The sequence below is a fragment of the Engraulis encrasicolus genome, chromosome 21, assembly GCF_034702125.1.
Source record: "Engraulis encrasicolus isolate BLACKSEA-1 chromosome 21, IST_EnEncr_1.0, whole genome shotgun sequence".
NCBI lineage: Eukaryota > Metazoa > Chordata > Actinopteri > Clupeiformes > Engraulidae > Engraulis > Engraulis encrasicolus.
In genome coordinates this window covers 36,679,673-36,704,597 of record NC_085877.1, presented here as the reverse complement: position 1 = coordinate 36,704,597, position 24,925 = coordinate 36,679,673, and the positions used below count along the sequence as shown (strand labels likewise).

General features: G+C 44.0%; 1 protein-coding gene across 3 annotated transcripts in view; it reads left to right on the top strand.

The window, feature by feature from the left end:
* mtm1 (myotubularin 1) overlaps positions 1 to 24,925 on the top strand; it is a 68,888-nt gene that overhangs the window by 32,671 nt on the left and 11,292 nt on the right. For all 3 annotated transcript variants that reach the window (XM_063186665.1, XM_063186663.1, XM_063186664.1), the window contains exons 7-13: positions 1,721 to 1,804; positions 2,431 to 2,580; positions 4,467 to 4,652; positions 9,169 to 9,354; positions 13,740 to 13,943; positions 16,922 to 17,014; positions 23,177 to 23,290. In XM_063186665.1, coding sequence (XP_063042735.1) covers positions 1,721 to 1,804; positions 2,431 to 2,580; positions 4,467 to 4,652; positions 9,169 to 9,354; positions 13,740 to 13,943; positions 16,922 to 17,014; positions 23,177 to 23,290 — 1,017 coding nt within the window. The remainder of the gene's footprint in view (positions 1 to 1,720; positions 1,805 to 2,430; positions 2,581 to 4,466; positions 4,653 to 9,168; positions 9,355 to 13,739; positions 13,944 to 16,921; positions 17,015 to 23,176; positions 23,291 to 24,925) is intronic.

Sequence of the window (24,925 nt, the reverse complement as noted above, 5' to 3'; positions counted from 1 at the left end):
TGTGTTTATACTCTATGTTTTCTTTTATGTAGCGCAGTGTTTCTCAACAGGGACTCTACAGCCCCCCAGGGGGTGTTGGGGGGCCCCTTGGGGAGCTATGAGAAGGGTGCAGCTGAGAGGGGGCGGTACTTAGTAACCATTGAGGGGCATTAGTTTGTTTTATTTTTTAGTACTAAGGAGGGCTTTGGCAAGCTTAGGATGAGGTCAAAGGGGCGTTGGGAAGCTTATGATGCGGTCCAGGGGGTGTTTTTTATTAGGTTTAGCACAACTATAATGTAGTGCATGTGTTTGAGCTTTCTTGTCTTGTCTCTTAGTAGATATGCATGTGTACATCTGATGGTCTACAAGCATGCAAAAAAAAATCAAACCTACTGATGATGTTGTCGTGTCTATTTGTGGATGAGCACGTTTGGGCATGTAGAGTAGAGTAGAGTAGAGTAGAGTAACTTTATTGATCCCCAGGGGGAAATTCAGGTATCCAGTAGCTTACATAAATACACAAATACACAAAAGCCCACATGGACATTTCAAGACACAAATAACACAGGAATAGTCATCAGGGTGGGGAAAATAAAATAAAAAAGTAGAGATAATAAATGTAAAAAAGGTAATTGTGCAAAAAGACATTCTGTGAGTTGGGATAGACCAATGCAGAAAAACATACATAACATTGTATTCATCTGTGGTGCTCCTTGTTAAAGACCAAGATGACAGCCGTGCGTCGAGGTGACTATTTAAGGATGCGACTGTGTTGCAATGACATTTCAGTTCCCTTAGCAAGTCATCCTCATCCTGTGTGTGTGTTTGTTGTGTTGTGCGTTTGCTAAATAACTAAATATGGTCACGTTTTCACGTATTTGATTGTTGGGCCTACTGTAGTGTTCCACTTCCTCTTGTGCGTGCATCCCAGTGCCTAAGCTAGCGATTCTCAACCTATGGGCCGGGGCCCACTGGTGGGCCCTGAAGGTATTCCAAGTGGGCCTTGAAATCATTTTCCAAAAATAATAATCATATTTTGGTGTGTGTTGCTGTTGATTTATTTGAGTTTTATTCTTAATTGGGTCAGAGGTAGGCCCCAAACATTTTTGACAATTTCGAGTGGGCCCCGAGTTAAAAAAGGTTGGGAACCCCTGGCCTAAGCCATGCATGCTCCGTGTTGAAAAAGGGAGAGCCCAAGTGGGAAACTCCAATTCCCATTGTCATTGTGACATGGCACTCCCACAGCACACAAGTGAACACTGCAAACTGCACACAACGAAATTGCGTTTATGCCTCACCCGTTCAAGGGTTACCGTGCATGTTGCTCCCCACGCATTTCATTGCTGTTCTTTATCTCCTCTGTTGCAAGGTGCTTAAGGATAAAAAAAATGTTGACTAAATGTTATATGTTATGTAATGGCTGTATGTTTGCTCATCTGCCTTGTTGGCCTGTACAGTTTTTTTGTGTTTGCATCTTTTGTCTATGAAGTTTGTGTCAGTTTTGCCAGTATGAAGGCCTGTGGGTGGCCGAAACATGTCGGCAGTGGTTTTAAGTCTTTTAAATTCGAATATGAACTAGCAGTTACATTAAAGTACTGTACATTAAAGATAAGTACCTTTGCATCCTGCCTGCCTTTTTTATTTTTTTTATTTTTTTATTTTGGGGGGGGGGGTTGTTTACTTACATTTGACCCTGTCTCTCTCTCCATGTCTTCTCTCCTGCCTGTCTGTCTGCCTGTAGCAACTGTTTGCCTTCCTGAGTCAGGAGAAGTTTGATGAAAACGGCTGGCACGTTTACAAACCCATGGAGGAGTTCAGGAGGCAGGTGAGATGCTTACAGAACCCCTGGTCAGCCAGGACAGGGGAGGGGGGATTCCAAAATCATGTAATGTACAACTCATTTAGTTCCACTATGTCCATGTCTTAAGTATGCCTACGTCGTTATTTAAAGTATGTCTATGCCTGCACGGGAAAGTAAGGAACGTAATTTCAATTCTTTGTATGACCAGCGCATGTAAAGAAATTCATAATAGAGCCGACTTGACTTGAAAAGTGAAAGTGAAAGCCCATTGGGAAACTCCAACTCCAATTGTCATTGTGAAACAGCACTCCACAGCATAAAAGTGAACACTGCACACTGCACACAACGAAATTGCATTTATGCCTCACCCGTGCAAGGGGGCAGCCCTCAGTGGCGCCCCATGGGGAGCAGTGCAGTGGGACGGTACCATGCTCAGGGTACCTCAGTCATGGAGGAGGATGGGGGAGAGCACTGGTTGATTACTCCCCCCACCAACCTGGCGGGTCGGGAGTCGAACCGGCAACCTCTGGGATGCAAGTCTGACGCCCTAACTGCTTACCCATGATTGACATGAGCGCTGGGTGATACAGTAGCTTTCAGTAACACCTTTCCTGTCTGACTCCACGATCTATCCACTATGTGATTGGCAGGGCCTTCCTACTGACAAATGGCGTATCTCCTTCCTCAACGAGGACTACAAACTGTGCGACACGTACCCCACCATCCTGGTGGTGCCCTTCAAGGCCACCGAGGACGACCTTCAGAAAGTGGCCACCTTCCGATCCCGCTGCCGCATCCCCGTGAGTAGAGGGCAGATTTTATGATGTTATTACTGCCCTACAAAGGCAAAATGCAGTAACTATATACAGTATTTTATGTTTGCAGTAACTAAATTGAGTTCAGGTTTTGGTACCCCTGGAGGAATTTGGGGATGGATGCCTTGATCAAGGGCATGAGATTCAAATCTGAAATCATAAAAGTGTTAAGACTCATCAACATATTAATGTAAACAGAAATCCACTACACTACTACAAAGTGGTTCACAGTCTGAACTGTTTTAAAGATGCATGGGAGGAAAACATCAGAGGCATGACGTTCTAATTCAAATTCTGTCCGCGGAATGTATTTGGAGGAATACAGCAGAATTGACTGTGATGAAAGTGGTTGAAAGCCGCTGTTTAAAAATAAAAAGATTTTTTTAAAAGGTAATTTGGAAGAGACAATAGCCAATCAATTAAGCTAAGCTTTGTAACTTGACCTTTAAAAGAAGCTTGAACTTTATAATCTGTTACCCCACCTCTTCACAATAAACAAAAAAAACCCACAAATAAATAAATAAAAGCTTGCAGGTGCCATTGTGTGTCCGCAAGGCCACCCAGATGTTTACTGCATCTCAATAAATAAACAAACAAACAAGGCAAAAAAATCAGTGATTACAGAAAGTTATCTTTATTAGTCCAAAAACAAAGTTTGACCATCTCTGATCCATCTCGATAATTTCATCAAAATCTATTCACTACTTTTTGTTTAAACCTTCTAACAAACTACCTCCTGGTGGGCCAATGGCAATGAAAGGGCAAGTCGTGTGCAGATACTCAAAAAAGCGAAAGCGTTTTTGCCCGACAAATGTTTGACCAACGTCTTTTTAGCAATTGCTACATTTACATGACGTTTTAATTTCGAAGTAATCATTCCGAATTAAATAGTTCTGTCGAATTTACTTTGATCTTTCATTTTGTTCAGAATTGCGAAGTTTTTACATTACGTTTTCAAAGCCGAATTAAGGTTTAGTAAACTTGAAATAAACTTGTAGAGAGTTACTTGTGCACAATCCCTGGTGCTGAATAAAAAAAAAATTATGTATTTTTGGAAAAAAGGTTTGCACGCTCCTTTGCATTTTTTTCTTCTTTTTATTCATTCATTCCGTTTCGACCTTTCGGTCTTTTCTGAGGAAGACCGAGAGGTCGAAACGTCATCATGCTTGCCATTGAATGAATGAATAAAAAGAAGTGTGCAAACCTTTTTTCCAAAAATACTTATTCATAATAAATTCCGAATTAAATGTCTCATGTTAATGTAGCAAATGTCTTATAGTGTTCCCAAGGGCAACCAGGTAATGATCATCCAATCAACGGATGGTCAGTGTTTTCTAGAGTACTGTGACTGAATGAACGAATGAATGAATGACTCAGTCACTCGCTCTCTCTGCAGGTATTATCGTGACAGACAGACAGACAGAGACAGACAGAGACAGACAGACAGACAGACAGACACAGACAGACACAGACAGACACAGACAGACACAGACAGACACAGACGGACACAGACGGACACAGACGGACAGACAGACAGACGGACAGACGGACAGACACACCAACGCGACAGACAGACACAGACAGACAGACAGACAGACAGACAGACAGACAGACAGACAGACAGACAGACAGACAGACAGACAGACAGACAGACACACAGACACACAGACACACAGACACACAGACACACAGACACACAGACACACAGACACACAGACACACAGACAGACACACAGACACACAGACAGACAGACACAGACACACAGACAGACAGACACAGACACACAGACAGACACACAGACAGACACAGACAGACAGAAAACATAACTTCCGTGGCGGAGGTAATGACTGGTTACTGTCTCTCTCTGCAGGTGTTATCGTGGATCCACAAGGAGAACGGGGCGGTGATCGTGCGCTGCAGCCAGCCCCTGGTGGGCATGAGCGGGAAGCGCAACAAGGACGACGAGCGCTACTTGGAGATGATCCGAGAGGCCAACGGCACCACCAAGCTGACCATCTTCGACGCCAGGCCGAACGTCAACGCAGTCGCAAACAAGGTCAGAACACACACACACACACACACACACACACACACACACACACAGGCCAACGGCACCACCAAGTTCACCATCTTCGACGCCAGGCCTAACGTCAACGCACGCGCCAGCGCACACACACACACTCACACACTCACACATCCGCGAGGCCAACAGCATGCCCAAGCTCACCATCTTTGAGGCTAGGCCTAATGACAGCGCAGTTGAAAAGAGGGTCAGAGCCGCTCACACACACACACACACACACACACACACACACACACACACACACACACACACACACACACACACACACACACACACAAATAAACATAAACATACAGACACACATACACACACACACACAAACATCCGCGAGGCCGACAACACGCCCAACCTCACCATCTTTGACACTAGGCCTAACGACAGTGCAGTTGCAAAGAGGGTCAGAGCCACACACACACACGCACCCACTGACACACACACCTTTTACCATGGGTCAGTGGTCAGAACCACGCAGACGCACCTTTTATGGAGCGCTCAATAGTGTTTCTGCATCTCTCTATTTATATACTTCTCCATTTCTCTGTCTCTCTCTCTCTCTCTCTCTCTCTTTCTCTTTCTCTCTCTCTCTCTCTCTCTCTCTCTCGCGTGTGCACGCTCTCTCGCTCTCTCGCGCTCGTTTGTGTGTGTGTGTCTGTGTCAGTGATGGAAATTAGAGTCAAATATATTATTAAAGGACATAATCAGTGACATACAATGTGTAGGGGGCATAATACATAATCAGTAACATACAATGTGTAGGGGGCATAATACAGATTACACAAGCATTGCAAAGGTTGTGCAGATGAACAGTGCTGCTTTCGTTATGACGAGTATCTCTCTGTTTGAGAAGAGGCTTCACAAACTAGCTAACACCTTAGATAAAATACCAGCCAAATGCTGGTGAAATAAGAACATCCTACCTGGTCAAATTTGGACACAAAGTAATAATTCAAGCTTACTACTTAACACATTTGACAATTAATTTATCAATATCTGGCAAAAAAGTCAGATTTTACGAAGCTAATTGCCAAGCCCCTGTGTCTGCGTCTGTGTCCTGTGTCCATGTCTCTGTTAGAGCTTAGATCGGGCCCAAAGAATCAAACCCGGCCGGGCCCGCCCCCCTCCGGCACATTAACTGTAAATTATGAGCCCGAGACCGATTTAAGCCCGACCATTTCTTAATATTGTGGACCGTTATAGACGTTGTCAACTACAGTTTTAAGCTGTTTGAAGTGAACCAAAGAAACTTGTTAACATTTAACTTGATAAACAATGCAACAAGGACGACATGTGTAGCATATGTGTGTTTAAAAGCATCCAGGTGAATAAAAAACGGCCGACAATAAGCGGAACATTAGGTTACATATTGACTTGTCCGTTTGTATATCGTCTTCATGCTGTAAAATGATCTCAAACTTCTTTACTTTTCTCATGTCGTATACTTCTGTCCTTTTTCTGGTCATTTTGATGATGACCTCTACTGGATTGTAAAGGCAGATTGCAAAATATAGATTTTGCGTCACTTGTCAGTTGATGGTCAACTTATTTAAACCGGAGAATTGTCAGTGGTCAGAACGCAAGTGGAGGCGGAGCATCTACAGAGTTCTGACACGGGAGACATGCGAGTGCCTGAAGGCTCACAAGAGTACAGCGAAATCTCTGGCTAAACTCTTTTTTTTTAAATCATGGCCAAATGCCTGTAAGAATCAGTTTGTTACTCGCCAAAGTCGATTTATAGGCGCCCTGGCGCCCGTCAGTGTCGAGCCTTGACACACACCCACGCGCGCGCCAGTCAATTCAGCACAGCAGTTTTACGCTTGACAGTGGAGGAAAACTGTGCATGTTGCCTTTTGCAGTTTCGTAGTCTGACTTGTGCAACTTAGGCTTCACATAAAGAATAGTGTTTAGAATATTTAGTCTAATTATTATCCTACATAATGTTGCCTGTACCAATAAGGCCCTAAGCTAATAGCCTAGTTAAAAAAACAAAACAAAAATTGATCACGCCCGCGGCCCGGTCCGATCCGACCCGAGGATAGTGGTGGAAAATACCGGGTCGGGTTGGGTTGCTTCGGGCGCGGGCAGAGAATCTAAACTCTAGTCTCTGTCTTTTGAACATTTCCATTTCAGTGACATGAGGGCTTCAGATAGGGTTTTCTCTTTTCTCTCCTCTCCTCTGTTCTGTTCTGTTCTGTTCTGTTTTGTTCTTTCCTGTGTCATGTCTGTAGGTGTGTGGGTTTTGCCTGCTGTCGGCAGAGGTAACAGGATGTAGAGTGCTACTGCAGTACGTCTCGAGCACTGCAGGCTGAGAGAAGCACCGTGTGTGTGCTACAAACACAACTGACCAGAGCTTGACTGTAAACGCGAAATGAAAAGTTTGCACAAGTTGGCTATGGTGTTTTTACAGTAACAGTCGCATGGAAGCAATGGAAAGCCTGTTGTCACTTAGCGCTTTGCTACTTATTGCTTAAGGTTGCATTTTTTTTTGCATTGTATATTTCGTATCGTGCCATATGACGCCTATCTTTTGGGGACTGCAAACACGGTGCTAACACCAGTGTGTGTGGGTGTGCGTCTGTCTGTGTGGGTGTGTGTTGAATCTAAGCAATAGAGCGTTATTGGAGTTTTTTGTGCAAAACAAGTGCAGGGTCTCGTTCATGTCCTTTTGGCATATTTAAAGGGACACTGTGCAGGAAATGGTCAAAAAAGGTACTGCAACTATGCTGCTCATTGAAACTGGGCTGCCTATTGCCCAATTTGATCTTTACATGAAAGTTTACTAAGTAATAAACAAATATTTTCTAGTATGGTCCAAGTACAGTCATTTGCGCAGCTAAAGATGGCTATTTTTGAAAATTCTAAATGGCGGACCATGGAGAAGATCCCCCTTTTCATGTATGAAAAGTGCAATTTTTCCAGTCATAAATTTGAATACTTAGAATTTGATGCTGGTGATAAGTATTCGTGAAAAAAGTAACATTAGTGAATGGGCAGCATGAATTCAGGAAATAAACAACTAAAAATCTCACACAGTGTCCCTTTAACCCCTTCGCCTCTGCTTGTCTCTATCTACTGGCCAATACCACAGCTGTGCTGCAAGCGGCAGACTTGGTTATGCGTGTTTGCAAGTAGCTGAATGTCAGCAGCATGGACTGCTGTGGGTGTGTTGGCTTGTAAGTTAGTAGGGAAGTACTATACGTTCCTCAGTTGCATCTTTGCTCTGTTGACCTATTGAACCGTCTGGCTTGCTCGCTCTCTCCCTCCTTCCCACCCGATAACACTAATTATTATTCGAAAATCTTAAGAAAATGTTCCGTGGAAACGTGCATATGTTTGTTTGTATCAGATCAATCACTGTAAAATCATCACTGCAATGACTTGACCTCTATATGTGGAAATGTGTGTACAGTATTTGTGTGTTTGTAGTATGCGTGCATGCTACTACTGCAAGACAATTGCCCCACCAGGACAAAGTATTAATTAATTTGACTTGACTTGATTTTTATTGCTCATGAATGAATGAGCAGGGGTCTAAATAAACATCCGCCAAATAACCAAATGCTGGTGTAATCTCCTTTTGTCTGGTAGAAAAGACAACGTATTAGCCGCTTTGACTGGTGGTTAGTGTATATTAATAAAATTAACATCTACTAGCTATACTGGCTGGTGATAAAAATGTATAGGTCTGTATGTGATAATAAACATCTTTTAATTTCTTCCAATCCTGTAATGAAGTACTAAACGCTTGTGAGAAGACAGCGGAGCAGCACAGATTTGATTCTTTTCTTCTTTTAATTAAGTGCACAACATAGGGACTGATATTTCGATGGATGTTCCATCTTGAAGATGCTACAGTACATCCATGGAAACGTTAGTTTGCGTCTGTGCTGCTCTGGTGTCTTCTCTCCATTTAAGATGATACTGTATGTCTGTCTCCCGTCGATGCACCAGATGACAAAACAGAAGCACCTGGAACAATCCCTTTGCTCAGTGGTTGAGCTGTGAAATCAAACCAGGAAAATGGTCAGAGATGGATTCTGATTAATGTGGGTTCGGGGGTTTCTCCCCCAAGAAATGTAGTTGTTAAAAGTGCAATTTTATCACAATATGTAAGAAGGGAGGCCTGTTTTAGAGGGGGATGATTTTTGACTATTTTCATTGAGGGGGATGATTTTTGACCATTTTCATTGTAGGGGAGGGGGGTGGCATCCACCCTCATCCCCCTATAACTCGAGCCCTGCCTTTACTACAGCGTTTCCCAACCTTTTTTGTCTCGTGTACCCCCTAAGCCTTTTCATTGTGCCATGAGTACCCCCTAACATTTTACATCCCTTTTTCTATTGCAGTGTGACTATGCTCCATGCATTTGTTAAAATATTTTTTTTCCAAGTACCCCCTGCAGTGTGCTCGCGTACCCCTAGTGGTACACGTACCCCTGGTTGGGAACCACTACTTTACTAAACACTTGTCTTCCCTTCTACGTCCTCTGCAGGCGACGGGCGGGGGCTACGAGGGGGACGACGCCTACCAGAACGCGGAGCTGGTCTTCCTGGACATCCACAACATCCACGTGATGCGCGAGTCCCTCAAGAAGCTCAAGGACATCGTCTACCCCAACGTGGAGGAGGCCCACTGGCTCTCCAGTCTGGAGTCCACGCACTGGCTCGAGCACATCAAGGTACTAACTCAGTGGTTCTCAACCTTTTTTGATCAAGCATCCCTTTTTTGACCTCATCACAAGCCTTCCAACGCCCCCTAACGCCCCCTTGACCTCATCATAAGCCTGACAACGCTTCCGTTAGTATTAAAAAAATGAAGTGGATTAATGCACCCCAATGGCAACTAAGCACCACCCCTTCTAAGTTGTATCCTTCTCAACACCCCCCTAGAGCTGCCCAATGCCCCCTGGGGGGGCTGTACTGCCCCCGTTGAGAAACACTATATTAACTGTACACACGCCTCTGTGTTGTGCCTCTCGCTATCTCTCTCTCTCCTCTCTCTCTCTCTCTCTCTCTCTATCTCTATCTCTATCTCTATCTCTATCTCTATCTCTCTCTCTCTCTCTCTCTCTCTCTCTCTCGCCTTTTTTGGGTGTAGGAACTTAATTCAGATTTGGGAAGGGTTTGCATGATGTTTTCAAAGCAAAACTAAGTTTTATGAAATGGAGTTCATTTGGAATTAAATGTTCCATGTTACTGAGGCCATAGTTCCATTCTTAAGTAAGTAAGTAAGTATGCCTTTAATAATCCCGCCATGGGGAAATTCATTTGTTGCAGCAGTAACATACAGATTGTGCAGAGACAGTAGACAGTGTACATACAACAACACAGGATAAATAATTAAAAAAGATGTTAGGGGAAAATGTAAATGTCTCTGTTAAAAACCACAACAACAAGTACATTAGTAAAAGTGAAAGTGCATTGTAAAAAGTGCATTAGCAGCTTCATAAAATGGAGGAGAGGGTGCTAGGACAATAATAAATAAGTAAGTTAAAAAGTTAAAAAGATAAAAAGACCATCACTACCACCACCACCACCATCAACATCATCATCATCATCATCACCATCACCATCATCATCATCATCATCCCCAAGGCTACCGCAGGGACTTAGTGTTATTATATAGTCTGACTGCAGAGGGAAGAAAGGCCCTGCGGTACCTCTCTGTTCTGCAGTTACCTTAATCTGCCCTGCAACGGCAAAGTGCAGTAACTACTACTCCAATATTGAAACTGAGAAAAATGCCTTCAAAGCCTTGGTATTAGGTTGGATATTGTAGTTTGGACTAAGGGTTGGAGCAGGCGTCACCCAACAGTTTTTTTCTTCCTTTAAGGGTGCTGTCCCAAATGAATACTTAGAATCTAAGAAAAAGGGAGGGGGGGGGGCGCACCTTGCATCAATTTTTTTCTTTATTCTTTATTTTTTGTGCACAGGCGCGTTTCGGCGCTCTGCCTTCCTCTTGCCTTCCGTCTGTGTAATAAAGAAACTTGTGCATGGTGCGACCTTTTTTCTTTTTCTATATTGTAGTTTGGACTATAAGACTTTGTCACAAGATGAAGGAGGTGGAATGAAGACCATTTTCAGTCTAAACTCAATTTTGACAAAATATTTAGTTACTGCTCTTGGCCTTTTGTATGGCCGTAATGACCTTCACCTGTTCAGTCAGTCACACAAAGACGTGTCGCCAAAAATGTAATGTTCTCTTTTGTCCTCGTAGAAGAGCGATGAAGCAAACTCAATTAGTGTTGGCCAAATAGACGGCAGTATATTTCAGGCCAACAGCGATGCATTACCATCTTTGATAGGGCTGTAATGATATTGTATCGAACCGAGAAATCGTGATACACAGAGTCACGATACTGTATCGTGATACAAGGAGGCAGTATCGTGATACACCCTTTCAAAGTTTTGTTACCCATTAGTCCAGAAAACAACCTTGTGATTTGATGTGATAGTGTTTCCAAACTTCAATGGAGATACATTTCAGAAATCGTGGAGTGTATCGAACCGTAGGTCAGAAATCGCGAAACGAACCAAAACGTGAGTTGAGTGTATCGTTGAAGCCCTAATCTTTGACAGATGTGTTTAGTTTATGAATGTGTGTCAAGTATACTGAATAAGAACGGATGAGTGAATGAAGGAATGAATGATTAGTCAGTGAAACGGACAAGTAGCCATTTTCTTTTTCTTTGCCATCCACATCCTCTCTATCCACACACCCTACATTTTTCCCGCCTGCTAAGATAGATGGCAAGGGCTTTGAAAAGATCCAATTATTGACTTTCTTCGCAAGCATCCTCCCCCTCACATTTAATGGTTCTGTAGACTGAATTGAATGAAAGGCTTTCACATTTTCACCTTCTTAGGGCTGGTCCTACCTCTCCATCCCTTATCTGCCTTTCAACCCCATCTCTCTCCTTCTCTCTCCTTCTCTCTCCTTCTCTCTCTCTCTCTCTCTCTCTCTCTCTCTCTCTCTCTCTCTCTCTCTCTCTCTCTCTCTCTCTCTCTCTCTCTCTCTCTCTCTCTCTCTCTCTCTCTCTCTCTCCTTGCCTAGCTAGTGTTATCACCCACCTCTCTATTCAGTGTCCTCTCTTAGCTGATGCTATCAGTCTATCTCTTCTCTTCTCTCTGTCTCTCCATTGTGTGGCATCATTTAATTGGTTCTATCAGTCTCTCTCTCTCTCTCTCTCTCTCTCTCTCTCTCTCTCTCTCTCTCTCTCTCTCTCTCTCTCTCTCTCTCTCTCTCTCTCTCTCCATTTCTCTCTCTGGGGCTATTTGGGCCCTCCACCTCTTCCTTTTATCTTCTCATCCCTCTGTCTTCTCTTTCTCTCCCTTTTTTGGCGTCAGTTGACTGGTTATCGGCCACCCACCACCCCTTTATTCAGTGACCTCTCCAAGCTGGTGTGATCAGCTCTCTCTCTCCTCTCCTCTGTCTTTCTCTCCATTGTGTGGTATCAAGTGGTCATATGAGTCTCTCTCTCTCTCTCTCTCTCTCTCTCTCTCTCTCTCTCTCTCTCTCTCTCTCTCTCTCTCTCTCTCTCTCTCTCCTAACCTCTGTCTTCTTTCTGATTTAGCTGGTGCTACCGTGGGCCCTACACCTCTCATCCCTCTCTCCTCTCTTTCTCTCCTCTCACCTCCCCTCATAACTCTGAAGTCGCTTTTAGTGTAGGCTAAGTGTAATGTAAATGTATCGTAATTTTCCGGCCTATAAGCCGATACGTTTTTCTAATGTATAGATTTTTACATGTGACGAGCACAAAGTGAACAGAGTTTGCTCCAGAACTAATGTTTTGTCAATAGCCCAATGTTACAATGTGGACACTGGCGGCTTATTAAGAGGTGCAGCCTATATACCTGTATGTAGGAGTCGACCGATACGGGTTTTTTAATGGGCGATGCAATACCGATTTTTTTTCCATCACCCTTGGCCGATACCCTATTTCCTTATTTGATGCCGATATGGTTAAAAAAAGTTTGGTAACACTTTATTTTAGGGATACATCTATTAGCACTAATGCATACAATGCTAATGCCTGAATAAGTTACTTGTAAGGCATGCAATCTTGCTAAGCAAACGCTAAGGCCTTCTTGGTCCTTACTAAGGTTAAATTGGTAATAAATCCCTTATTGTGCATGAACAAGACATTTGCGAATACATGCCTAACAAATGTTTGATTTTGCTTTGTACATGCCTTACAAGTTACTTACACAGGCACATTGTATGTATTAGTGCTAATAGATGTATCCCTAAAATAAAGTGTTACCTAAAGTTTTTTTAAAAAGACAAATATTCCAGGTCTCAAGTTAAAAATAAACATTTATTTAACATTATCAAATAGAGGTAGAACGTGTAACATTTAAACACCCACTCTAACAATCAAGCAATGTATAAAAATCAAGTAATATGAAAATAAAGTGTCTTGGTGCTTTTAAAAAACCAGAATAACATAAAATAATAATAAATATTGCGTATTGGCCAAAACCACACGTGTATCGGCCGATACAATACACTTAAAAAAACAGAAATTTCGGCCGACATATCGGTCTATCCTTACCTGTATGCGCAATTTTTTTTGTTCATTTTAGTGGGTGGGGCTTATATTGAGATGCAGCTTAGAGGCCGGAAATGACAGTAATTGTAACATTACATTACATTACATTACATTGCATTTGGCTGAAGCTTTATAACCAAAGCCACTTTCAAAAGAGGACATAATCAAGCCAACATCACAAGCAAATACAAAGTGCACAGGAGATATACAGAACAACAAGTGCAATTGCAAAGAGGGGTTAGTTTTTTTTTTTTTTTTTAATAAAGAGGAAATAACGAGTACACACACACACAAACACACACTCACAAACTAAACTAAACATCATGTCAGGAGTCTGCCCTGGGGCAAGGCCAGTTCAAGCATTAGTCTAGTAGATTCTCTCGAAAGAGGAATGTCTTTAGTTGTTTCTTGAAGGCTGCAAGAGATGTGCTTAGTCTTGCTGCCTCTTAGAGACTGTTCCACCACTTGGGTACCACAACGTTAACTGGTTCTTTCCATCTTGTCCTGTGTAGCTGGTGCTCTCAGGGGCCATCCAGGTGGCGGACAAGGTGTCTTCGGGCAACTCGGTGGTGGTGCACTGCAGTGACGGCTGGGACCGCACGGCGCAGCTGACCTCGCTGGCCATGCTGATGCTGGACAGCCACTACCGCACCCTCAGGGGCTTCCAGGTGCTGCTGGAGAAGGAGTGGATCAGCTTCGGACACAAGTTCGCATCGGTATGTTACCGGTGCGGGTGCGGGTGCGGGTGTGAGTGTGTCGTGTGTGTGTGTGTGTGAGAGAGGGGTGGATCAGCTTCGGACACAAGTTCGCATCGGTAGGTTATATGCTGTGTGTGAGTGTGAGAGAAGGGTGGATCGGCTTCAGACACAAGTTCGCATCGGTAGGTTGTATGCTCTGTGTGTTTGTGTGAACGTGAGAGAAGGGTGGATCGGCTTCAGACACAAGTTTGTGTGTGTGTGCGTGTGTGTGCGTGTGCGTGCGTGTGTGTGTCTGAGAGAGAGGTGGATCAGCTGCAGACACAAGTTCGCATTGTTATGTTTACAGTTGAAGGTTGCACTCTGTGAATGTGCACATGTGTTTTCGTGTGTGCATATGTGAGTGGGTTTATCAGGTTTGCAACCACAAAATCAGAAAATCATTTTGCCTATGCCTTAAACACCAAGGTTCCCCAGCATTTTTTCGTTCTTGGTAGTCACCAAGTGGAAAACGTTCTTTACTGACAGGTTAGGTTTAGAGATTGTTTCAGTCTGGGAACAACTTAAATTGCTATAGAAATTTAGAAACAGTCGGGCGGGATTCGAACCCGGGCCCCCAGCATAAGAGTCAATGTCCCAACCGCTTGAGCTGCGGCCAGGGCATGTTGGCCAAATTCTTAATGAGGGAATGTGCAACAATGTCAAGCTAACCCTACTCATGTGCATGTGAACATTGCAGTGGCTATGCTACTAGTACTATGGCAGTGTGTTCTGCATTCCCCCCCCACACATTGTATGTTGTTAATTATGTCCTCTGTTGTAAATCGCCTTGGATTAAAGGTCCTGCAAAATGTAACGCAATTCATTGATATTTATTGATGTAAAATCATGCCCACACCCTTCAGTGACTGTGGCTAAGGTCTGAATTGCTGAGCTGTTTTCTTGCCAAAAAAAAGGATTTAGCTTGCAGGTGACCAGAGGGTAGATGTATGGATTTTTCCCCTTTGTTGTATTGAAGCTAAATCCCCATGCAAAGTCGTGGTTTGCTGAGTAAGCCATTTCCGCCTTAAGGCAGGGAAAAGGGACCTTTCAGTGCATACAGAGATTTAAATGTGTGTCGCAGTCAGGCCATGCTTCAGCGTTTAGTTACTTTAAAGGGACGGAAGGTAGAATTTCCAAATAAATTAATTGCCTTCACACGTCAATCTATGCTTAACCCATTTTAGCCTGATGCTGCGTATACACTGTTTGACCTTTGGTGCCTGGAGTGACATATATTCTGCATTCAGGGCTCTAGAGATTTGGTTTTTTTGTTAAAAATGTGGGTGTTAGAGCTGAATGAACACATTCTATTGCAAAATGTGGGTCTTCGCTTTTAAATGCAATTTATTTCACGTTTTGTGTTTTGGGGGGGGGGGGGGGGCGGATATTCATGCCCGTATACACACTGGGAACACTGATGATGGCCTAGACCCGAAACGTTTGTCCCGTGTCTGTCGGTTTTATTTACTTTCTTCGTCTTTGTTTAATACAGTTTTTGATTTTGCATTCAGCTCCAGTGTGCGACTCCTTTCTTTCTTTTCATTATACATTTTCAAACATGCATGTCCATAGTATAGTAGAGTAACATGTATTAATCCCGGAGGAATTAATCCCCATGTGCGTACTGCAGGGAGTGACTTTGAATGGGTCTAATTGAAATGCACAGAAAGCTTAGTTGATCTGTGTGTTTATGTTTGTGTTGTGTTTTAGCCGTGCACAGCTGCTCTATACTTCTTCAACTAGTGACGGGCAACCTGGATTCAGTGACTGTCCAGTTCCATATAAGTTCAAGTTCAAGTGTACTTTATTGTCAAAAATCTATGTAACAGGGTTAGCACAGGAGTTTGAAAGTGCAGTATGACTAAAAACATTTAAATAAGACATTGATAATAATCACTCTCTCTCTCAAACACACACACACACACTCATTTCAAACCAGAGCCGAGCTCACTCCTCCCACCCAAGCGCCTCCAGGGCATCGAGGATCCAGACCAAAAATAAATTACGAAGTAATTATTGTGGTCTGGTAAAACCAGGCTAGGTTTTACTTCTCCTCATGGGGCAATTGGATAGGTGAAAAACAGGTTATTTGGAATTGGTGGCAAAGGATTGTAAATCTCCTGAATCCATGTTGCCCATCACTGGTGTCAGCACACCATGTCAGTTAGTCAGTCCCTAGTTTAGAAGCACATTTTCTTTTTTGGAGGATTTGCACCCAACGTAGACCTTTTGACTGTGTGTGTGTTTGTGTGTGTGTGTGGGTGCACACGCGTGAGTGTTGCTGTGCATGTGTTTTGTGATTGTCTAATTCAAGATGGATACGTTATAGATGATGCATAGAATAAAATTAAATGGCATAAAAATAAAAAATACAGAACATAACACGATTAACTCGTGCTGGAAGCAGGCTAAAATAGACAGGAGTAGGTAGATGAGGGCAGTCATGGGTGAGCGGTTAGGGCGTCAGACTTGCATCCCAGAGGTTGCCAGTTCGACTCCCGAACCGCCAGGTTGGTGGGGGGAGTAATCAACCAGTGCTTTCCCTCATCCTCCTCCATGACTGAGGTACCCTGAGCATGGTACCGTCCCACCGCACTGCTCCCCATGGGGCGCCACTGAGGGCTGCCCCCTTGCACGGGTGAGGCATAAAATGCAATTTCGTTGTGTGCAGTGTTCACTTGTGTGCTGTGTCACAATGACAATGGGAGTTGGAGTTTCCCAATGGGCTTTCACTTTCTTTCACTATAAAAAAAAACAACCCTACTTACCATCTGTGCTGTTCTGTATATTTCCTGTGCACTTTGTATGATCTGCGAGTGATGTTGGCTATGATTTATGTCCTGGATTGTAAGTCGCTTTGGTTAAAAAGTGTTTGCCAAATACGATGTAATGTAAGGTAATGCGTTGTTGTGTGTTAAGTTTGTGTGTAATTATCACTGTTATGTGTTTTTCTGCAGAGACTTGGACACGGAGACAAAAACCATGCAGACCAGGACAGGTCGCCCATCTTTCTACAGTTCATCGACTGTGTGTGGCAGATGACCAAACAGGTACGTCTCCGTTGCATTTTCTTTTTTTTTCTTCTTTTTTGTGTGGTCTTTTTGACTTTATTTATGATAGGACGGTGAAAGTGGTGACAGGAAGTGAGTGGGGGGAGAGAGAGAGACGGGGAAGGGCCAGCAAAGGACGGCTGAGATGTGTTGGTGACAAGTGTACTGTAAAACTCTAATGCAGTGGTTCTTAACCTGGGGTGCGGGCACCCCCTGGGGGTGCGCCTGAGATTCCAGGGGGTGCGCAGAATTTTGTTTGTGTTGAGGTTGTGACCTAAATTATGCCTGCAAACATTATAGTTAGGTCAAATTAAGACCAAATTATAACATGTTATGGTCCCCATTTTAAGTCATTAAGGTATTGATTAATGTGTCAAGAAAGAATCATTGTAATTAATCTCTTAAAAGATTTTTTAGTGCATACACACGTGTGGAAGTTTGTGTTGTGGGTGCGCGGCTTGTCTTCGGCGCAGGAAAGGGGGTGCGTTAAGTAAAAAAGGTTAAGAACCACTGCTCTAATGTACTACATTTCCCTACCATAACACATACTGTGCACATGTATGACATTTTGAGGAGCCAATTGAGAACACTGTCACGAAGCCGCAGCCCAGGAGCATTGTTTTTGGGGTTGATGTGGCACACTGAGAAGAGCACCCGTAGCCTACCATGTACTTGGGTACGCAGGTTCAAGTCCAGCCTGGGTCGTTTCCCAACCCTAACCCTAATCTCTCTCTCTCCACCAACTTCCTGTAACATCTTCACTATCCTATCACAATAAAGATTCTAATGCCTCTTTTCCACTGCCGGTTTTGTGGTAGGCCTACAGCTCGACCCGGCCGCCACTTTTTGCTTTTGCGATTAATAATAATAATAATTGTATTTGTATAGCACTGTGTCATACAAGGCATGTAACTCAAAGTGCTTAACAAATGGGAAAAAACATTGTTAGAGATAGATTTAAAAGGAGAGGAGAGATAGATTTAAAAGGAGAGGTATAGAGGAGAGGCAGAAAAAGCAGGAAGGCAGAGGAAGAAGAGATAGACAGAGAATGTAGAGTCATAAGGTCAACGTAGGTTAGGACCAGGATTCTTAGATGTGTAAGGTCCATAGTGGCTGGGCCTATCATAAGTCATAGATAGTCACACAGAGATTGGGCGCTCAGGTGCGGCCCCTGGTGGCATCAGGGGTGAGGAAAAACTCCCTTTCGCTTGATTCATAGTTTGTGAGGGGGAAAAAAAGCTCAGTGAGGTCTGAGAAAAAAGACCCCCTGTAGTCAGGAAGAAACCTCAGGCAGAGACCAGCGGCCACCTAGGGGAGCCCCCTGCCAGGGCTGGATTGCGAGTAGTAGGGGCGCTGCGGCGGCTGGGACACTATGACGTCTTGGCAGCTAGGAGTTGGCAAGGATGAAGAGGTGGGTCTTCAGCTGCTTCTTAAAGGAGTCGACGGAGGTGGCTGATCGGATCTCGATGGGGAGGGTGTTCCATCTCTTTGGCGCATAGCAGGCAAACGCGGCGTCGCCGATCTTCTTCTGCGGGGGGGTGGGGGTCCTTAGCAGCTTGGCATCAGTGGACCTGAGAGCTCGAGCAGGGGCATAAAAAGAGAGCATGTCTGAGATATAGCTAGGGGCAAGTCCATTTAATGCTTTAAATACTGTGAGCAGAATCTTAAAGTCGATTCTGTATGAGACAGGTAACCAGTGCAGGTCTGCCAAGACAGGAGAGATGTGCTCTCTCATTCTGGTTCTTGTTAGGATTCTTGCCGCAGAATTTTGAATGAGTTGCAATTTGTCAATTAATTTTTTTGGGAGACCAGAGAAAAGAGCATTGCAGTAGTCTATCCTACTGGTGACAAAGGCATGAATAAGTTTCTCAGCGTCTTGTCGGGGGGCCAAGCCGCGCACTTTGTTGACGTTTGTTTGATTAAGCTGTCGTGCCTATTCGAAAAGAACAAAGTGGCGGCTGAGTCATGCTGTGTCGAGCTGTAGGCCTACCAGAAAAGCGGCAGTGGAAAAGAGGCATATAAGGCAAAACAGTGGATTTGTGAAGATTTTTTTTTTTCTTTCTCAGACATGGTTTCACTGCTGGAATCCCCATTGCTAGTCAATGATGATCATACAGCAGGAGTTTGTAATGCATACATAATGGACATTGTAGGAAACATCACACTTTGCACTGACGCGCTTTGTGGGATAGAAGCATCAGTGCCAATATACAGTACTGCCTGCTCTAAAAGCACAGCTAAAACTGCTGAGCCAAGCATTGTTACGTCTTGTGTTGTGTATTGTTATGGAAAATATGCATTACGAAACCGTGTATGACAGTGGAACCTCATGGATTGGGTTCAGGGCCGCTGACAACTTTGTCTGGGCCCTGGGGCAAAATCGTTTGAAAGAGCCCCCCACCCACCCAATGCACATTATGTAATGAGAACCCGAGTCTGTGCCCCTTCCCTTCCTTTGGGCCCGAGACAGCTGACCCCGTTTGTCCCCCTACCGTTTCAGCTTCCCTGATTGGTTGCATAAGTAGTGGGGGATTACGTTGTCCGCTCTGGCTTCAAATAAATACTATTAGCGGTCCGCATGCATGCACACACACACACACACACACACACACACACACACACACACACACACACACACACACACACACACACACACACACACACACACACACACACACACACACACACACACACACACACACACACGCTGGCTGGCCTACTTATACAGCTGTACAACTATACAGTACTCTCCACTCACTGTAGCTCGAGCTCTGCGCTCGATACCAGCTGACGTCATTAAAGGTCTGTGTGGCTGTCTCTGTCTCTGTTTGTTTTTACATGTTGTTTTAAAGTATAAATGTAGGTCGGAACCCCTCTTGATCCAGCTGATCAGATGGCCATTTGCATCTTCATATGGCATGCTATCGGTCTACAGCAGGATTGGGGAAGCCTCTTCATTCGAGGGTCTCTTCAAATTCTATAAAGTCCATGATTTCCCCCTGCACTTAAGGCCTATATTGAAGGCGGCCGCCTTTACAACAGACCCCACCTTAGCTAGGTTCCCTGAAAATATAGCTTATTTGTATTGCAAATGTAATTTCCAAGATGTCTTTATAAGTCATATTTCATGTGAAACTGCATAACATTAAAATCACACTGGGGGACGGATAAGTCGGGTTCTACGAGAAATCAAATACTTCTGTAATTGAATGAGTAAATAATAATTTACTGTATTACATTGTAAAATATTTGTAGAACCTCTGTAAGGCGAGGGAGTTCTATGTAATTGCACACAAAATAGTAAATAGAAACAGACCATTAATACGGTAGAAGTTACACTAGGAAGGAGTTTTGCAGAACACACTCCTGGGCCACAGATGCACGCAGGCACGCACGCAGGCAGGCAGGCACGCAGGCACGCACGCAGGCACGCACGCAGGCAAGCACGCAGGCAGGCATGCACGCACGCACGCACGCACGCACGCACGCACGCACGCACACACGCACTACCAGACAGCCAGCTCTACCCTGTACACCAGCTCAGGGAACTTGACAGTGAGGGGGGCCCAGGGGTGGGAGGGGGGCAAATTGGGTCCCCTTACGCTCTATGTATAAAGTGTGCTGGGGGGGGGTCCTGTATCAGGCCTGGCCAAAGCTGTCAGCCATCGTCCCTGCTCTAGCTGTTCCTGCTGACTCTGCAGTACTCTCCCTTCTCCCTTCTTTCTGCCTGCCTGCATCCCTATCCTCTTAGCATCTTTTGGAGATTACTCTCTCTTTCTCTCTCTTCAAGGTCTTTATTTATTTATTTATTTATTTATTTATTTATTTATTTTTACTGCCCGATTGTTGTTCAACTCTCTCCAAGGTATTTATTTATTTATTTATTTATTTTTAAATTATTATTTTTTTATTTTTTTATTTATTTTCCTGCTCGATTGTTGTTCAATTCAGTTGACCCAGCTTTATTAGTCTCTGCAGGGCGCACTCTGCTTTTTTGAGTGGCCTCTGCATTTTGCGTAGCACACTTCAAGGCCAGTGAATGGATGGAGGGCACAAAAAAACGGCAGGCTCGGGCTTCTCACTGCGATGATGTCGGTTCTCCACCTGAGGGGGGTATACTAAGAAGCTGTTTTCAGGAGTAAACCAGGTTAAGCTAAGAGTTAAATCAGAGAGAGTAGAGAGAGAGAGGTTCCATTGGCCCATTGTTTCCTGGTTCTATTATTGGGGGGGAAATCCCCCTTTAGGCAGACCTAGGCAGACCTGAGGACTGTTCTATTCAATGCTAGGAGCATTATGACACGCCCCTTTAGGCAGACCGGAATCTGGTCACATTAGGTGCCCATAGAAACCTATTATGTTGGCATATCTCTATACTTAAAGAATCTCTGGTTAAATCATCTAATAGAAGAAAATGAGAACTCCAGACTCTTCTGTTAGATGATTCCCCTCTTGACAACCTGGTATACGCCTGAACCAGCTTCTGAGCATAGGCCTCTGGTATCCGTGGGCCTTTCGTAGACTACTCTCCGTATTTGTTGCCTGTAGTTTTGTTGCCCTTTCCTTCACTGCCACGTGATATGTGCATTCTGCATCTCCAAGGTTCCGCAGCCGTTGATCATACGATCCAACACCCTCAGTTTGAATTGTCAAAAAAAGAACTTGACACAGCGTTTAATTGGGGTGGTACGGCTCACAAAATTCACGGTTCGGTTCATATCACGGTGTCGAGGTAACGGTTCTCGTTTTTCTACGGTTCTTTTTTTTAGCTCATGATAAATGGTGTACTGGGAATATTAAACAATATTTATATAACTGCAGTTATAACGTGATGATGCGCAAGTTGAATTTGACCTTTTGCATGTGTCTGAGAACTGCCTCTTGTGCTAACCTGCGCTTGCACTTAAACTGTCGTCAGCTGATATGCGCTGTCTGAGCGTTCCAAATGCCCTCTTTCAATTGGCTAATAGAATCGGACTTACCACTAAATATCCTACATATGGTTTGTATAGGCTTATAATGTGAAAATGGTGTGATTTTAATTGTGTCATCCTCTGATTGGTCTTATACGCTAATGTTTTAATCAGAGAGACTGGATAAGATACTCCTAGAATCTCTGTTTTACATATTTTTCTGGGCAGTACATGAATTGCGGTTTGCGACGGATTGCACGGTTCGGTTCGGTATGTGTGTGAGTTGTAAGTTTCGGTTTTCGGTGCGGTTTGTGCCATCCCTAGCGTTTAATTGTGCTCTCTACATTCATACCATCATGTAAGCCCAAAATGTAATGATGATAGGACAGTGAAGGTGTCAATTCATATAAATACATGTTCTGTTTAGTCAACCCCTCTATTGTGCACCTTCAGGAGGGAAACCTTATATATTTATTAGGACTTGTACATTTTCATACATAACTACCAAGGGCCACATCATGGCACTCCGATTGCTATTGATTATCAGTGTTATTGATCATGGGTTTCCTCCATTGTGTGATCTGCAGTGTTCGACACGTTGACCAGTATGAGTGTGCATTTCTGTGAATCGCATGCTCTGCTTATTTTTTAAAAGCATTCGGATTGTTGTTGACGCATACGTCCATAATGACAGATGGATGCTGCATTTTTTTTACCCAGAGTGCAACTGCAGGTGCTGCTGATTGTTAACGACCTTTGACCTGTCTGTGTTTGTTCGGTTGTCCACGGTGACCTGAGACTCAGTTGCTGTCACTGTTGACGAGTGGTCTACCACCACGATGGTTGCTATGTCGCCTATTGATAATCTAGCAAACAAAGATGAGAGCGATCGCAAATGGCAACCTGGCCCCCTATCCCAATGCCAGATGCACTTGATGTGTGTATTGGTACCACCCACAGGTGACCCAAAAGACTGCGGGAGGACACACAAACGGATAGAGAGACAGATGACGGGGTCATTGTTGTATTTGGCTGCTGAGCCATTGATGTACTGTATGCTATTTTTGTCGCCAGTACAGTATGACTGACCTGTTGACATGTGTGTGGGTCTGTGTCTGTGTCTGTGTCTGTGTGTGTGTGTGTGTGTGTGTGTGTGTGTGTGTGTGTGTGTGTGTGTGTGTGTGTGTGTGTGTGTGTGTGTGTGTGTGTGTATGTGTGTGGGTCTGTGTCTGTGTCTGTGTCTGTGTTTCAGTTCCCCACGGCGTTTGAGTTTAACGAGCGTCTGCTGATGGTCATCCTGGACCACCTCTTCAGCTGCCGCTTCGGCACCTTCCTCTTCAACTGCGAGAGCGTCCGCGACAACAACGTAAGTCATGCAACCACACGCACGCAGATAGACACACACGCACGCAGACACGCACGCGCACACTGTGTTCGGCACCTTCTTGTACAACTGTGAGAGCATCCGCGACAACAACGTAAGTCATGCAACCACACGCACGCAGATAGACACAAACGCACGCAGACACGCACGCGCGCACACTGTGTTCGGCACCATCCTCTACAACTGCGAGAGCATCCGCGACAACAACGTAAGTCATGCAACCAAGTAAGTCTCTACAACAAAGTAAGTCATGTAACTACACACAACACACACAGACGCGCATACAGACACGCACACACAGTGTTCGGCACATTCCTCTACAACTGTGAGAATGTCCGCAACGAACCTATAAGTCATACAGCAACACACACAGTCTTCAAAATATACACTTATAGACTCGCATACACAAGCACACCAGGGCTTAACACTAACACACGCCAGGTAGCCAAATGCGGGTGAAAGTCGGCGTTGGCTAGTAGATACCGAAGGTTCACTAGCCATTCTGGCGGGTCCGTTACTATTCTGAATGATGAGGCACCGCATTTTGTAGGTTTTTTTTCTTCGGACCGTCTTTGCTACAAAAGCAATACAATGCGATTTCGCGAGCCTACAATACCCATGAAGCACCTGTGTCACGTGTCACCTGTGTCTCACGCAAGCCAGGAATCTGATAGGCCTAGAGCTAGTCTTGCGAAGAGGAGTGACAGCGAGCTACCGGGACATCAGCGTGCGCTTCGAAATGTCACTGGAAACCTTCACGTGAAAATAAAGTAGCGAAGTTCATCTCAACTGACCTGTTTTGCGATCTGTCATTACTACAATACTTAGTAGTAGTGGTCATTAAAATGACCAAAGCGAGAGGAAAACATGTCAGTCTGTCTTACTCTTGTGAAAGTCTCATTAGCGCAGTGATAAGACAAACATTAATAATGTTTGGTTTAAATTATTTTCTGATTTGCCTGTGTCTTCATACCTTAATATTCCTCCATGTTTCTTGTGCTGTTGTTCCCGACTGTCAAACCGTTCTTAAAAAAACGCGCAGTAGTAGCCTTCCAGACTGCACAAAAGCATCCCATTGCATGTCCCTTCGCAGGTGCCCGTCTCGCCCGTTTGCATTTTAAACTCACTATTAAACGGAATGAAAGGAAGTCATAGCCCCTTCTGTAGTTACCACATCTGTGTGTGCTTTCTAGTGGATACTTTTATAAGCAAATATCCCAGAAGAGGTGTTATTCCACATCCATGTCCGAGGACCGGCCAACTTGGCAATGACTTTAGGCTATCTACTTTGCGCATGAATTTGGACGGCGACCTCCACAGATAGGCCTATATGATATGAAGAAGTCCCTCCAGATTAAAGACGAAAATATTTTGCTCTCGTGTAGCTTACATTTGTGCCCTTCCACAACACTGTGCTTGGTGTTTCTGCATGGTAGCCTAAATATACTATAGGCTATGCCATTCCTCAGATCAGTAAATCTGTTCTTTGCATAGCATGCATGCATGGACCAGTTAATAGGCCTAACAATTCTAATTGCCCTATAGCATATTATATTATATGATATATTATATTATATTATATTATATTATATTATATTATTATAAATTATATTATAT